Genomic DNA, 16,140 nt, shown 5'->3' with positions numbered 1-16,140 from the left:
ACGAAACGTTTTAGGGCCACCTTGAGGGTGGAAAATTAATTACTTTTTTGACTGAAAAAATGTTGTCATCAAATCAAAAGTCAAGTCATAGTTATAAGAGGAAAAATGGCTTGAGGAGCAATTTATTAAGCTGTACTTCAGTCCAGGATTCGCAAACATTTCATCTTGTTGTGCATCAACACCATTTTCAGGATATCTTGAGTATTATCAAGAAACATTGTTTGTTCAAAGGTCTTGCATTGAATCATATTTTTTTTCTTGTATCGTGGTTTTTATCTTTTAAAATTACAAATATTTTCATATTATTCTGTGTATTTCCCCTCAAGGTGGCTCCATCATACTTTCATATTTCCCACCTACACCCAGTGGAGCCCCATGGCTCTCACCTTTCCTGAACCTGGTTCTGATCAGGTGTCTTGCTAATAAGGAGTTTTTCTTTCCCACAGTCGCTGCTCAAGGAGCTTGAATTGAGGGGCAGATTTATCTTGGTTTTAATTGGGGTATAATTGGTTTGTTATTGGATTCAGTTGCACTGTTTTGAGCTGAACCCGCTTGCTTTCTCTTTAAGGTGCCCTGTGATTCATTTTTGTTGTGGATTTTGAGCCTCAAGCAGGCTGGCTGTTCTGTCTTCAGAGGTGGTAGTTGTGAAAAATGGTGGTATTGACCAGCTCAAAATGAAATAAAAAGCTGTATGGATGCCTCCACTTTTTGTGTGGCATCACCAGAAGGATGAAAATCCACTCACACTGAAATCAGCTTCAGCTGGACACGAGTATCAGCAGCCCAAGGCCTTTTTCATGACAAACATTTAGCCCCATTCTGACTCATTTTAGTTAATCTGATGACAAATGAACATGTTCACCCTAATCACCATTTCCGTTAAAGTTTTGACACCAGCCTTTTATAAATGGAAATCGCAGCATTTCTTTTCCACTTTCGATGAGCCACGCAGTCACATTAACAGGTCGTGTGGCCAGTGAGGGGCATGAATATCAATAAGAAATGTTCTTTTCAGAGGAGTCCAACAGACTGAATCATTAAAAAAAGAAGTCACAGCTCTGTTAACAGTCTTTTTGCTCATGTTCATTATCAGATGGGCTGTCTCATCATTTTATCTCAGCTCCTGTCGCCACACTGACGCAGCATTAATGTTACATATTGTAGAAGTGAAAAGGTCTCTTACTCGTTCTGCCAGGACAAACCAAACCTGACAGTCCACTGCAACGGATAGAAGTGGCTCATCTACAGTACAGTGGCGCCTGACAGTGACGGCCCCCGTGTTTTTCGGCTATGGCAAAGCCAAATGATCTGGCAGTGAACAATCCAATAGCAAATGGATAAACGTGTTAAACTTCAGTCTTGAGGATCCCCCCTCCCTCTCTTCTCTCATTCCTCTCTTTCTTCCTCCTTTTTATCTATTTATTTACTTTTACTTTGTTTTTGGGGTTTGTTTTTTTTTTTGCATTGGGGTTTTTTTTTTTTTTTTTCTTTTTTTTCTCCGCTTTTTATTCATCTATTTTTTAATTGATACTGTGTAGCTTTAATGCTTAAATATTACTTAAAATAATTTGCATTTATTTGTTAATATTTTCGTTGAATGTTTGTTCTGTTCTTGAATCAAAAAAAAAAACATCCTAGGAGGTAGAGAGTATCATTTTTTTTTATTCCTGTTCCACTGTGCATTACCCCCTAATAAAAATATATATATATATATAAAAAAAATAAAAAAAAACTTCAGTCTTGAGACTCCTAATGATTGCATTAAACTTAGACTGTAACCAGTGCTTTATCTGTTTGGTGTCAGCAATGTTTCATTGACATTTTGGTGATGTCGGTGGTATTAAAACATACCACAATTCCCAGAATCAGAGCTAGTCCAGATTATCAAGTACATCTGGCTTAACATCTATAAAGTTAGGTGTCGCATTACATTGTCTACCTTTGCCTGAGCCAGCTCTGGTCCCGTTACAGCTTCCATGTTTCGGCAGGTTTAGGAGTGTGTGGAGTTTCTTTTTTTTTCCGTCTAGTTGTCTGTGTCCTTGGGCAAGATGCTGAGACGTGTGTTTCTCCCAGTGTGGTCATTAATGTTTGATTACGTGCTGTACAGTGTGGATATGTGAATGTGGCTTGTGGTTCAAAATAACTTTGAGTAGATAGATCACTGCCAAAAAAGACCACTGAAATTAGTTTTAAAGAAGTGCTGTGAACGTCTTAAGCACTTCTAATCTCTTGATTTTATCAAAGTTTTAGAGCAGCACAAAATAACTTTTGTCATTTTTTAGCTCAGCAGGTCTCAACATTGAGGGGAACCTCAACGTTGAGGTTTAATCACTTTTACAACACTTCCAAGATAAAGTTCATGTGTCTTCCTTGCTTCTCTCTATCGTTTTCTATTTCATCATTGGTTTCTTTACTCTTGTTTTACTTCTGATAAGATGTCCACTGGTTCTGGAAGCTCATTTCATCTTTGTTGCTGTGTGACAAAGTGATGAGCGTTTGTCGCAAGAGCTGACTCTAAAGTGACGATGGCCAGCAGGATGGATGGGAGACAGCAAGACCTAAACAATACTTCCTGAAAATAATCAAACATTCCTTATACTCAACTTGAAATGCATCATGTGTGACCTCCATATTTTTTTCGATGTCTTTAAGATACAAACAGATAATACAGGAGTCGGACTCTTTAAAGCCTATAAACACAGGAATCCTAAATAATATCACTGCAAACATCGGTATGGATTATTCTCCTCTAAAGGGGTTAATATGTGCTTAGTTTTTAGAAGGGTCACATTGTTGGCTCCTGCAGTAGTGATGCATTGAATTATAGGATATATATGTGAGTTTGGCTGGTCAGTTGCCCCAAGCGCCAGCTGTTTTACTTCCAGATTGAGTCTGAGATTCGTTGCAGTTCCTCAACTGGCCGCTAGAGGCTGGCTCCAAAAGCGAGTCAATCTCCATTGACTCCCGTGTTAAAATGTCTGATTTAAGGACAGAAAGGAACATATTTACAGCCAGGTTCAAAAAACATTTTGGTCTCAATCGTTTGATTTCACATCCATGGCAACTCTGAGGGGGTTGAATGTTTGTGTTCCACATCAGGAGGTCTTACATAAAGCAACACATTTATTTCCAACATGATTGATTGACAGTCGGCTCAATGGCAAGACATGACCTCCTCCTCTGTACTCGTAATGCCACCACGCTCAGTGAACCAACCAGCCGTTTGTATGAACTGAGAATCGGCTAAACAGGACAGTCATTTTTGATATCACAGCTGAGAACATGTTAAACAGTAAATTCTACTGTTAATGTCTGCCAGAAGCTCTGGAGATATTTCAGCAGGGATGTGTCGTAAGAGCTGGTAGCCAGAGCTAACTTTGAGTGACATACATCGTGTCGGCCTCCAAAGAAACATGGCTGCGAGGAAAAACTGCTCATGAAAAAACCAATTGGGTTTCAAAAAGTGTTTTTGTGCAACTTTAAAAAACCACTTCATCACTTCAACTGATTAATTGATGGACCTCTCCTTTTATCAGTCTACTTTCTTTTGGTATCTTATAAAAACTACAAAGAGTGACATACTGTAAATATGGATGTTATTAAAACTTTGACAAAACAACATGACTAAGACCATGTCATAGTACTTTAGATATGGTCCATTCACCGATTCTGTGGGTTGAAATTGGGCACGACCTGATGTGGTTTCAGCACATGGATCTAGTTCAGTGTCATCGGGGTGATCCTGGACAATCATTTAACTGTTCCATGTTTATTCTAGCCTGAGTATGGCCATCACGTGTTTAGGCTCCTCAAACCAACAGCTCATTTGATCCTGGCAGGGGTCTTTCTGCAGGGGTTTGCATGTTCTACCTGAGCTCTCATCGGTTTTCTCCTGGTGCCTCAGCTTTCTCCCGCAGGCCAAAAACATGTTTAACAGGTCCATTGATGATTCTTAGTTGCCCTTAGGAGTGAGTGAGTGAGTGAGTGAGTGAGTGAGTGAGTGAGTGAGTGAGTGAGTGAGTGAGTGAGTGAGTGAGTGAGTGAGTGAGTGAGTGAGTGAGTGAGTGAGTGAGTGAGTGAGTGAGTGAGTGAGTGAGTGAGTGAATGAGGGTTTTCACTAAATGTGGCCCTGTGTGATGGACTGGCGACCCCTGCTTTTCGTCTATAGTTGGGATCCAGCAGATACCTGTGACGTATGAATAAGTGGTAAAGATGATGGATGGATGGAGTTTCAGTTTTTATTAGCTTATCCTACCATCTTTCCTTTTGTTTTTGGTGGAATACCAGGAGGACCGAACACAACGACCGCATTAAAAAAAATTCAATCATTTTAATCACTTTATGAAATCTTTTATCAGGACTTAGGAGACCTCTGCACAGTCTGTTAATTTCAAACTTCGCTCCTGTTCTCACAGGTACGGTAACTACAGGTGTAGTGGCGTCAATTCAGTGGAAGCTAAGGTATGGCAAGGTTACGAGTCACAGAACTGAACTAGACTATCAATCAACACGCCCAGCAAATACTCATCACAGAAGTCTGCTATGGAGCTTATCTGTGTGGTCAAGAAAATTGGAACTTTTTCAAATGCAGTTTCGCTCACTGCAAAAACTCAAAATCTTACCAGGAATATTTGTCTTATTTCTAGTTAAAATGTCTCATTTTTAGTCAAAAAATCTCATTACACTTAAAACAAGAGTCATTACCAGAAAAATAACTTGTTATTTGACCATTTTCACCTGTTTCAAGTACATTTTCACTTGAAATAAGTAGAAAAATCTGCCAGTGGGACAAGATTTATCTTCTCATTACAAGCAAAACAATCTTGTTCCATTGGCAGATTTTTGTACTTATTTTAAGTGAAAATCTACTTGAAACAGGTGAAAATGGTTGTTTTTGAGTCTTTTTTTTAACTAAAAATTAGACATTTTAACTAGAAATAAGACAAATATTCTTGTTAAGATTTTGAGTTTTTGCAGTGTATAATAACTAGTGAAATCGATCATGTTGTTCTGATTTGCATTTGTAGTTATTCTATATGTATTAAGTAATAGCATAATCAATACAAATAGACACAGAGTAATTCCATAAATGTATTTAAAAAAACAAACATTTACATTTAACCCTTGAAGCCAAAGTGTGGCGGCTGCCATACCTTGCCATACCCAATTGACGCCCCTAAACTACAGCTGCCTCATTAAGGCTGATTTATGGTCCCGCGTTACACCAACGCAGAGCCTACGCCGTACGCCGTAAACGCGGAGGCATAATTCAGGCTTTACTCCTCGATGATCCCCGCCTCCTCCTCCTCCTCCTCCTCCCATCATCACCATCCCTCCCTCCTCCACCTCTCGCTGCTCCCACACCCAGACTCCCGACCTCCGCAGGTTCTCTTCCAGGAAGCGCGTCTGTACCAGTCGGAATGCCGGGAAGAGAGAGCATCCTTTCTGTCCATTTCTGAGACGGAGGAGGAGACAGGAGCGAGGGAGAGACAGAGAGACACAGAGAGAGAGGCTGGGAGACAAGGGGCGGCGGTGGGGAAGAGGAGGAAGAGGAGGGGTGGCGAGAGGAAAGAGGAACAGACATGGCTTCTAAAGAGCTCCCTGGCTCCGGGTTCATGAGTGTGGACAAGGACATGACAGGTGGGTCCTGCTGGTTCTCTCGGACCCGCGCAGGGATGCGTGTTTCCACGCAGAGATGCGTGTTTCCGTGCAGAGATGCGTGTTTCCGTGCAGAGATGCGTGTTTCCACGCAGCCGCGCGCAGAAACACGCATCGCTGCTGGTCATGAGCTGCACCTTCGTGTTTTGTCCTGGAGCTTTCCGGGGCGGCATGGGAATGAGTTCATGTGCAGATGAATTATTCAAGGCGTGGAAATATCACACCTTTCTTTAAAATCAATTGTGAGTTTAAAAAAAAATGAATAAATTAATTAAATTGATATCAGTCTTATAGGCCAGAGAGGGGAAAAGGGGGCGTTGTGGTAATAATGGTGTGTAGCCTACTCGTGGGTCTGATAGCGCTGCTTTTCTTCCCTGCGTGTTCTGACTCACACTGTGATATTATTTCTTTAATCCCCATCCTATTTGTATTTCAGTATTTCAGTATTTCAGTTTCTGTTGCTCAAATAGCCCGAGCGCTTTTGCGATTATACGCCGGTGCGTGCGTGTGAAAGTGTGTGGCGAGGAGGACCAGAGAAGCAGATGTTCCCCGTCTCTTGCCAGCAACAAAAAAAAAAAAAAATGGAAAAAAGCACAAGCTAGACAAACACCAACGGAGCCACGGGATGCTCCCATGTTTGCTCTGTTTCAACAGCAACAGCTTACACGTGTCAAAGTCACGGCATCGCCTCCAATGCACACACACGCTGCTGGTGCGTTAATTACTCCTAATGGCTCCGTTAGGTTCTCCGTGCTGTTAATCCAGTGGAATCCCCGCCTCTGCTTCACCTGGCGGGCTGCACGCTTCCTGCAGCCCCGCATGCACGGCTCAGGTGGAGCCCCGGCCGTGCACAAGGTCACCTGGAAGAGGCTCAAGTTACATTTCTTCTGCAGAAGATCACTACTTCTGTTTGACATTAATTGCTCTCAAAATGCTGTTTGCACTGGCTTTTTGCAGAAGAGAAAGTGCAAAAAAGGGGACTGGATATGATTTATCCACGCATGAGCATCCTTTTGATGTTGCATCAAGTTAACTTGTACATATACAGATTGGGGCTCAGTGGAAAGCATATGCAACTTGACAAATAATCCATATTTACTGCAGAAATTTTCTGGAGCGGGAAAAATAAAGTAGTAAAGGTTACCCTGCTTGACCTTACTTCTGAAATACTATGCAACTGAAAATATGGATATAAACACAAGGTTGCTTATGTGGCCGGTGTGACTGCTTCAACTCCAGATCTAAATCTCAGTGCCTTTAGTATCGAATTCTTGATAAACTTGTCAGTTTGGGATGCTGAGCGGTTGCAGTAATTGAGCCGCTGAATCATGTCACTCCTGCGGGCAGCTGCGTGTTCCTCTGGCAGGGTCGCCCTGCCGTGTGCTCCCACCAGCCGGTGAGTAAGACGCTTCCCCCGGTGCAGCGGGCAGGTTGTGCGTTGTGTACGAGTCGAGGGGTCACAGCTACAGACAGTGATGCTGTTTGACAGGAACAGTTCTCAGTGAATCACAAGCAGAGACGCTCACAAGTGTCAGGCTGGTCCTGTGAAGAAGCAGGCGGCGAACGCTGAAGCTCATTCTGAAATAGTTTCATGATGCTGCAAGGTTTGTAAGAGCATTGCAGGGGATTTATGTGTCTCTGCACGTCAGGAAGTCATCCAATAAATCTGTATCTCAGAGCACTACCGAAAGTCTGGCCCACTTTTTCTTAGTATGATGTAACTGATACGTTGGGCTTGTAAAGTATTCATAATCACTTCAGCCATTGGTTTATTGAATCTGCTGAAATGCCAAGACAGATGCATTTGAATGGCAAACTTGACGTAACCCTCCTGTGGACGCAGGTCTGTTCTGTTGTTTTAATGCCCAATTCTTATAGAGGTTTTATCTTGGAGACGTCTTACTTTTTCCTCATATATTCCTACGCTGTGTTAGCCTTCACTCAATATATGTTTTATATTTCTGAATGTTTTTATTTTGCCACTGTGTCCTTCCAGGCCGCTTCATGTGTATAAAAAGCCACGTGCAGAGACAGGAGGTTCTGCACATTATCCTGCATAGTGAACCATTATGTCTCATTTTCTGTTCATCAAATTGATGTTTCTGTTGTACATTATTGAATGGCTTATAGAGGAAACACGGCGTACCTTTTCTATTACTGGACATGAATGTAGTTCCACGAAAATAGACGGAGACATAATTTGTTCTATGATGAGTTACTTTTGAAAATGTTGAACTGTCATCAACTGATATGAAATAGGAAAATAATAATTCTTTTTTACCTTTCAAAGCTTAAACTGAATAAGAAAAATATTATTTTAATGAAATATGTTGTATGTTTTTATCCACAGAAAGCATCAGGAAGATTGTTGATAAATCATCCATAAGGTTTGTTTGTGGCATCAAACTCGACACCAAAAATGGCAAAACGGAGGACAGGATTCTGGTGAGTAACTTCTATCGCTTCATTGGTGGCCGAGTTGTCTTAACAGACTGATCTTTTAGCTCTGTGTCCTGTGACGGACGCTGTGATCCTCCTCGAACGCAGCCCAGTGCATGCACCGTACATGTTGGTTCATTTCCAATGCAGTCTTGCTGGATCTCTGTCACAATGTTGATAACTGCATCAGCAAGAAGAAGAAGATCCTCATGATTTAACAGCGAGCGTGAACATCCTGCCTCTACAGTCACTCCCTAACTGCGTTACACATGGCACCCCTCGTCTGCGACCGCCGTCAGCAGCCTGGCAGGATGAATATTGGATTGAAAGTATCGGTTGGAGGGCCTTTGGGTTCCTCTGTGTCAGTGAGCCACACGGCGGGAGCAGCGGGGGGGATTGGACAGCCTTTGATTCTGGGGGGCTTTCATCAGAGAATCTGGGCCAGAGATGTAAAATCTCAGTGTGAGTGAATGAAGCTCAGCCAGCAAGCTTAAGAAAATAAATAAGGAAAGAAAGAAGGAAAAAATAAACTCTGGGATCCGGAGCCAGAAACTTTTACACTATAGGCTGAAACTTCGGCTGGGCCCTGGATGGGACTCAGTCATGCATGGCGCTCATCCACAGGGGTAACCAGTCACCCATGCACACACGTTACAGATAAGCTTTCATTGTTTGGAGCTTTATAAGCAATATAAGCTTGGCATGCAACGCCTAAAGCAACTAAAGTAGAAATCTGTGCAGTTATCCAACTGTTTAGCAGATCAGGCCCTCCCGTTGCATCTTCTGCAGTTTGTCAACAAGCAAATGAGCTTTCTTCTTGGCAGAGCAGTGCTTCACTCAGCGGACGCTTTACTGGTGCTTTGTGCGGCAGGACTGGGCAGTTAGGACGGTTTCTGCTAGTGCAGCCTTTGAAATTCAGAGACGTTTGATATTTCTATCTGCCAGAAATATCTTTCCCATAATCTCTTTCTCAATCCATGTCTCAAAAGCTGAACTGGAAAGCCAAGGGGCGTCTCTCCCTCTCTGTCTCTCTCCTGCTGGGTGCACGGAGAGGACAGAAAAAGATTAGAGTTTTATCAAACGCATTGGGCTGAAATGTGTTAAGGTTTTGTTGAACATGGTTTCGTGAAGATTTCAGGGTTGGACATGAGATTTTGGGTGAGTTTATTTTGATCTTTGGATTACAGGGATTTATCTTGATGAGTTCTTACGGAAGCTTCACCTGAACTGTCAAACAAAGCAAGATTAGAGTATCTGTCCTGTAGCAGCACTCCTGCATAATTATATACCACAGAGAGCGTGCATCATGCAGAGTCTCTCTTTGATGTGAAATAACCAGTTAAGCATCTCTCTCCCCTCCTGCATCAGCATGATTTACTTGTGTTTACTCGCTGTCTTAACTACCATTCGTAACCAAGACCCATCACTGTAAAGCGATACAATCTGCTTTTTCTAATGAACTACTTCAGAGGTTCTTTGAAGTAAAGCCCATCCCGCTCCGCCACCTCATGTGTCTCATTTTTCTGCTGTGAAGGTGCATGAGAGGCTGTAAATGTGTACTTCAGATAGACATGTGTCAAGCTCCTCTCTCCACAGAGACACACAGTGGGAGAGCAGTAATTTAATTACTGCTTTCCACCGGGGAGAGAGGAACACATGGGATCAGTTGGGTCGGGGTGGGGGTGTTTTGTCCTCGGGGGGTGTTTTAGAGGAGCCGTCTGAGAGAACGGAGTAAATAATTGGGAGCGACGAAGCAGAAAAAAAGAAGAGGAAGAGCAGAGGGCAGTGCTCGGGAGTTGGTGGAGAGCGGCGAAATGCCAAAGAATCACTACCCTCTGTTTGTCTTGATGGAGAGAGACAATGACTTTTATAAGGGTTTGTTTGCCAAACAAGAAATCGCTGCTCACTTAAAGGGACCAGGGGCAGACTCAGGTTGAGCTGCGTTACATAAGTGTCTCCATTGCTGAAAATAACTAGGTGCAATAACCCAAGTGCTGCAATTGCTCTTTCGGATGGAAATGCACAAATAATCAATGGGTTCACATCAAAGCTGCTTTTTACTTCCCCTCTGATTTGCCTTGACCGGAAATGCAAAGTACACGTAACCCCAAAAAATTGTCTGCTAAATGTCAGTAGTACCGTAGTAGTATGAGAAATGTGGACAAACATGGTGCGTTTGGGGTGTGGCCCAGCATGACCAGAACTGCAGGGCATTAGCACGGACATGCTGGCTTGAACAACAGGGAATGCTTTTGTCTTAGCACTGAAATTTTGTGGCTCTTCCCTGTAAAGTCTGCCGTCAAACCCACAAATGAACAGTGGAGATTGAGCCACACTGTTTCAAATTGAATCTCGCAACATTAGTAATAAAATGTTGAAGAAACTTCATCTTGGACTCCAAGGATTGTGATTAAAAATATTGTAACCCATCGTGATTTCGTAGCCTGTATTTTCCAGATGCTAATCCATTAATGGTCAACAGTGCTTTTAGCTGGATCGATACAGGAGTATTTCCCCTCATCATTATCATGGAAACTCCTGAGACGGTTTTCTTTCCATGGAAAGTGTTACTATGATGCCAACTTTTCAACAATGCTCTTTCCATTTGCTTTATTTCCCTTTCTTATCTATTTATTTTAGGTTCTTGCAACCTGGCGTCTCTATTTCCTGGCTCCAAAGATTCCTGCTAAGGTATTCCTCCCAGGTGAATTTAAAGTAACGTGTCCTCTCTTATCTGACTGCCTAATTACGTCTGCCTTGTCGCCTTTATCTCAAACCACAGGTAGAAACCACGTTCAACTTCCTGGAGATCCGAGCTTTGAATTCTCACCCCGAGCACCAGGTGATGTGATTGCAACAAGATACATTTTCAACAAACCGTCTCTGCAATGTCTTTCACTTTGATGCCGTGTCCTCAGGTCCAGATTTTAGACTTTGCTCAGAAGGTAGTTTTATACACCCAAGACATGCAGGAGGTGGTTCGAGGTCCAGACTGACACACTTTTAAAAAATGCTCTGCTTTGATTAGATAGTGAAAACCATACGTAGTCGCACAGGTGCAAGTTATGATAAACTCCAGATTAGTGGTTGAGTTTATTAAAAAAAGAGAAAATCAAATTAAAAAACCCAGAAAGCAACAGATAATTGTGAAATGGCCAGCCTTTAGGCCTCAATCATGGTATGTAAACAGAAAATAAATGTAAAAAATATGTAATGTTGATATTGAAAGGGTTTTTGAGACTAAATTCCTTGGTGTTGTCATCGACCAAAAGTTAACATGGAAACAACACATTGAATATATTAAAGGGAAAATTTCAAAATCACTCGCAATCCTGTATAAATCCAGAAATATACTGAATTCCAAGGCCTTGCATTTGATTTACTACTCATTGATTGTTCCCTATTTATCTTACTGTGTGGAATTGTGGGGATCCACCTTAAATTCAATAATAAAACTTCAAAAACGAGCCATACGTACCATCAATAAGGCTGATTACTAAGCTCAAACAGATCCACTTTTTCTAAATTCTCATGTTATTACATTTTGTGATTTGTTTTATTTTAAAATCATGCAAATTATGTTTAAAGCAAAATCAAAAATGCTCCCTGACCCAATACAGAGGTTCTTTTCAATTCAGGAGACTCGTTACAATCTTAGAGGTGTCTGTAATTTCACAGTACAAATGGCTAAAAAAGGTATGAAAAGGAGATGTGTCTCCATCGTTGGAGTTAAATTCTGGAATGATGCCAACATAAATTTAAAAACATGTCATTCTTTTGTTGTATTTAAGAAAATGGTTTGTAAAGCTATTTTTGAAGCTTATAAGTGCAATTGACCATCTGTTAATGTTTCTTTGCTTTTCTATTGTTTCTTTGCCTTTTGTTGTTTCTTTGCTTTTCTATTCTCTTTTTGGTTTTCTGGAGGTTGTTAGCCAAAAATAGAAAGTTGGTACTATAGGGTAGGCTTTTATAAGCATTTTGCTTCAGCCTATGCCTTTTCAGTCATTGTTCAACAATTTTTTTTTTTTTTGTATGGAAAGTTAATGCTGTGTACAATGTTTTTTTTTGTGTTGTTTTGTGTTGCAATGACTGAATAAACTTAATTCATTCATTCATTCAAAATGACTGAATCAACAGTTTTGAGATCTTTAAAGAGTGTACCATAAGCCTCACCAGCTGCTTGACACAGTCGTGTTCATGCAGTCTCTGTCATTCTCCGTGCAGGTTATCATCGACACCGACAAGTCCAGTCACTCCCTGAGGTTTGACTCTCGCGACCACCTCAATCACGTGGTCAGCCATATTAATTTCTCTCTGTCTCGAATATTCAACAACTCCATTTTTGCGTAAGTGTGACCGTCGTGCATAAAAATGACTTCAAAGCCAGATGACCTTTACGTGCGCAATTATCAAATAGCAGGTGAGTTCTGACGGCGTCGTGTGTTTCTTTCATGTTGGCAGTCCATCCATCTGTCACTCAGACAGCGACCTTTCAGAGGGGAGCAGGAAGTACTCGCCCAGCTCCGAAACTTCAGTGGAGACACAAAGGGCCTGTGGTAAAAGAGACTTCATCATCAAACATGGAAATCTGCACGCAAGCTTGCACGTGCATACACAGCATGCATGCGCGCTCTGCTTGGCAGGCTCAAGAGGAAGCTGGCACAGATTCACAACTGGTCTTCCAGATGTTCCGTTTAGAGCTCACATGCAAATAAAGCCTTGATAATTTAGACAAATGTCTGCGTGCCCTGGTTTCCTCCTTTTCCTCTGCCTTCATAACTAAAGGAGGCAGCTTTGCACATCATCTCACCTTTTTTTTTTCTTCTTGTTCTTCTTTTGTTTTTTTCCTCCCGCCCTCCTCTCTCAGGAGGCTTCTCCGAGACCTACGCCGCTCTGTGCGACTATAATGGCATCAGCTGCAAGGAGGAAGTGCAGTGGGTAAGAGCTGTGAGGACTGTGTCTGTGCCTCTGTGAGTGCTTTTAGTGCCACATCACACTGTGCACCAAATGAGTGGCCTGAGACGGCAGCAAACAGGCTCATGGGTAATTCTGCTCCTAGGATGTGGACACCATCTATCACTCCCAAGACAACCGAGAGTTCAACCTGCTCGACTTCAGCCACCTGGAAAGCAGGTGAGGGCTGAGAGATGGTCCGATGGTCAAACACTAAGATGCCGGGAAGATGGCGACTCATTAACTTTGTTTTCATGATTTTCAGAGATTTGGCGGTGATTGTCGCATCGATGGCGTACAACACCTGGTTCACCAAGCTGTACTGCAAAGATCTTCGCATCGTGAGTGCAAACGCCGCTGTTGCACCTTGGTCTGTTGCTGATGAGGCTTGAAGCTTGATTTAAAGGTGTCACTTCTCTTTTTCCCACCAGGGATCTGAGGTCACCGAGCAGGTCCTGCACACTGTCAGTAAATCCTCCTGCCTGGAGGAGCTCACTCTGGAGAACGCCGGGTTGAAATCGTGAGTTTTAGTACTCCTGAACTTTAGGCTAATATTAGCTTCCTAAAGGTGGCATGTGATGAAAAAACAAAATATTTGCTTGAGAGCACATAATTGACTTTCTGATGGACAGAAAGATTTAGTTCTTTACACAATCAAAAACTCTAACATAATATAATCCTTTCAATTTGGGAATCCCTAAGTCCAACAAGATGTTTTTTTGTGACCTTTTAAAGTTTGCACTATATCATGACATCACAGACCCAGATCAATTACCCAGCTTCCCCCATGTTTTTCCACCCAGATTAACATGCTTCTTTCTGTACTTCAAAAGGGGTAAAGTTCTGACATCAATTTTAAAGGATCTTGCAGAATTCGCCTGGAGTTTGACTCCACCTAATTGAACCCTTAAAGTGACTGCTTTGAATAGACACGGCTGAAGAGGTACCTTATGTACTGCATCCCTGTGTTATTTCATTAGGCCCTCGGGGAATTGTACCACGCTTTTAAAATGGGGCTTGATAAGTATCTTTTAACAGAAGGCTTGGGAAGAAGTGTCAGTAATGTGTGCATTCACAAGCCAGTGAGCATCTGGGATTCAGCAATTAAAATGATGCTTTAAATTCTTGTCTCTGTGAAGGGGGATGTTCAGTCCCCAAACAGTTTACAGGAATGTAACAGGTTATTCAGGCTTTTGGAGGTTTTGATGTGCACCTTTATCTAAAATAGCAAACTATGAATTGATTGATGGAGGGAATGCTTGCTTTTAATTAGAGTGGCTATAGTTAATTGCGGTGCTGACTCATGTGTGTGCTCAGGGACTTCCCTCAGAAGATGTCAGCTGCTCTTTCAGAGAACCCTGCCGCGGTCATTCACTCGCTCAACTTGGCCCACAACTCGCTGGACAACCAAGGTATCAGGAAACGGTTCTGCTTGTCTCACATGCTGTAGCTTCATGCTTCAATGAAACTGAATGACCCAAAGACTGAGAGAAAGTCCTGTTTCTAACAGCTGCTAACAGTCTAGTTCAAAATCTCACTCTAGTATGGTAACAAGTAGGAATGGGCGATATTTTACCGTTCACGATAAACCATCAAAAAAATTCCTCACGATAAGAATTTGTCATCTCGCGGTAAAAATGATAAATTCCCGTTGATGATGTTTTTGTGTAAAGCCTGAATTATGGTTCTGTGTTAAATCCACGCACAATGTACGTGAAGGAAGGAAGGAAGGAAGGAAGGAAGGAAGGAAGGAAGGAAGGAAGGAAGGAAGGAAGGAAGGAAGGAAGGAAGGAAGGAAGGAAGGAAATGAGCCTGAAAGAAAGAAAGAAAGAAAGAAAGAAAGAAAGAAAGAAAGAAAGAAAGAAAGAAAGAAAGAAAGAAAGAAAGAAAGAAAGAAAGAAAGAAAGAAAGAAAGAAAGAAAGAAAGAAAGAAAGAAAGAAAGAAAGAAAGAAGAAAAAAGGATAAATTCCCGTTGATGACGATTTGTGTAACAAACATGGCGGATCTGAGAGCGAGATAGATTTATAGTTAAAAAGGTGGAGTTGAATTGGTATTTTTTTATCGTCATTTTTATCGTTATCGGGATAAATGCCAGAAATTATCGTGATACATTTTTTAGTCCATACCGCCCATCCCTAGTAACAAGATACCAATTCACTATTCAATACTTATAAAGACGAAAAACACTGTAAACTCTACATCATCTCTTTAACCTGTATTTACTTCTTTGCTATTGCTGTCAAGTTTTTATACCCCCTTTTTTCTTTTGCATGTTGCAGGTGTGTCCAACTTGATCCAGCAGTTGTGTCGTCTCAGCAAAGGACTTCGCCTCCTCAACCTGTCCAAGACCTCCCTCACCTCCAAGGGTTTGTGCCTCTCTCTTTCATCCCTTGCTTTACGTTCATCTACTGACTGAAGCAGCGCTAAGGAAGTGTGATCGTGGGCTGCAGGACCTTCCTTCATGAAACACACTAACTCACTGAAGACAGTTGAAAAGGCTGAGGTTCACCTGCAGCTCTTGGAGCGTGGGTAAACTCACACTGGATGTAAAACATCCTGCGCTGCAGATAATTCTCCCCACGAGAACATCGTCTGATGTTGTGGCCCTCCACTGACTCCTTATTGACTTATGATGTCTCACGCTGCCTCCTGTTGCTGTCTTTTCCTACCTTGAACCCAGTGGAGACATGAAATAATACAAAAAAACTGCACTGCTTTCTCTAACATCCACTAATGCCTGCTCCTACAAGAGCTGCATGAATATTGTAAGAAGCCATCATCTTATGAGAGTATCTCCAGTCTTTTAATGTGTGACGCTCCTTGTTTTGTCTTTTTTCTCCCTCTTTGCCATCTGCACTCTTCCATCTCTGTCTCTTTCCCTCAGGCGTGGTGTCTCTCTCTCAAGCACTGTGCTCCAGCGATGAATACTCCAACTCCCTCCTGCACCTGGACCTGAGCAAGAACCCCGGGGTGCTCTCGGGGGACGATGCCTCGGTGAGACGGCACAATCCATCTGCAAAACCCAGACACACTCTGCTCCATTTACACTCCCCTTTTTGCAGCCTAACACGGTGCCTTTGCTCATCTGG

At 42.2% G+C, this 16,140-nt stretch overlaps 1 protein-coding gene across 3 annotated transcripts in view; it reads left to right on the top strand.

Moving 5' to 3' along the window:
* The first annotated feature begins 5,376 nt into the window (after positions 1-5,376).
* LOC133458285 (capping protein, Arp2/3 and myosin-I linker protein 3-like) overlaps positions 5,377-16,140 on the top strand; it is a 35,496-nt gene continuing 24,732 nt past the window's right edge. For all 3 annotated transcript variants that reach the window (XM_061738017.1, XM_061738016.1, XM_061738015.1), the window contains exons 1-13: positions 5,377-5,640; positions 8,009-8,103; positions 10,738-10,788; positions 10,880-10,939; positions 12,322-12,443; positions 12,559-12,653; positions 12,965-13,035; positions 13,157-13,230; positions 13,316-13,391; positions 13,482-13,570; positions 14,368-14,462; positions 15,331-15,417; positions 15,936-16,045. In XM_061738017.1, the coding sequence (XP_061594001.1) occupies positions 5,583-5,640; positions 8,009-8,103; positions 10,738-10,788; positions 10,880-10,939; positions 12,322-12,443; positions 12,559-12,653; positions 12,965-13,035; positions 13,157-13,230; positions 13,316-13,391; positions 13,482-13,570; positions 14,368-14,462; positions 15,331-15,417; positions 15,936-16,045 (1,083 nt within the window). In that variant the 5' untranslated portion in view covers positions 5,377-5,582. The remainder of the gene's footprint in view (positions 5,641-8,008; positions 8,104-10,737; positions 10,789-10,879; positions 10,940-12,321; positions 12,444-12,558; positions 12,654-12,964; positions 13,036-13,156; positions 13,231-13,315; positions 13,392-13,481; positions 13,571-14,367; positions 14,463-15,330; positions 15,418-15,935; positions 16,046-16,140) is intronic.

This window comes from Cololabis saira, chromosome 13 (assembly GCF_033807715.1).
Source record: "Cololabis saira isolate AMF1-May2022 chromosome 13, fColSai1.1, whole genome shotgun sequence".
In the NCBI taxonomy this organism is placed as follows: domain Eukaryota; kingdom Metazoa; phylum Chordata; class Actinopteri; order Beloniformes; family Belonidae; genus Cololabis; species Cololabis saira.
This window is presented reverse-complemented; position numbering and strand designations above follow the sequence as displayed.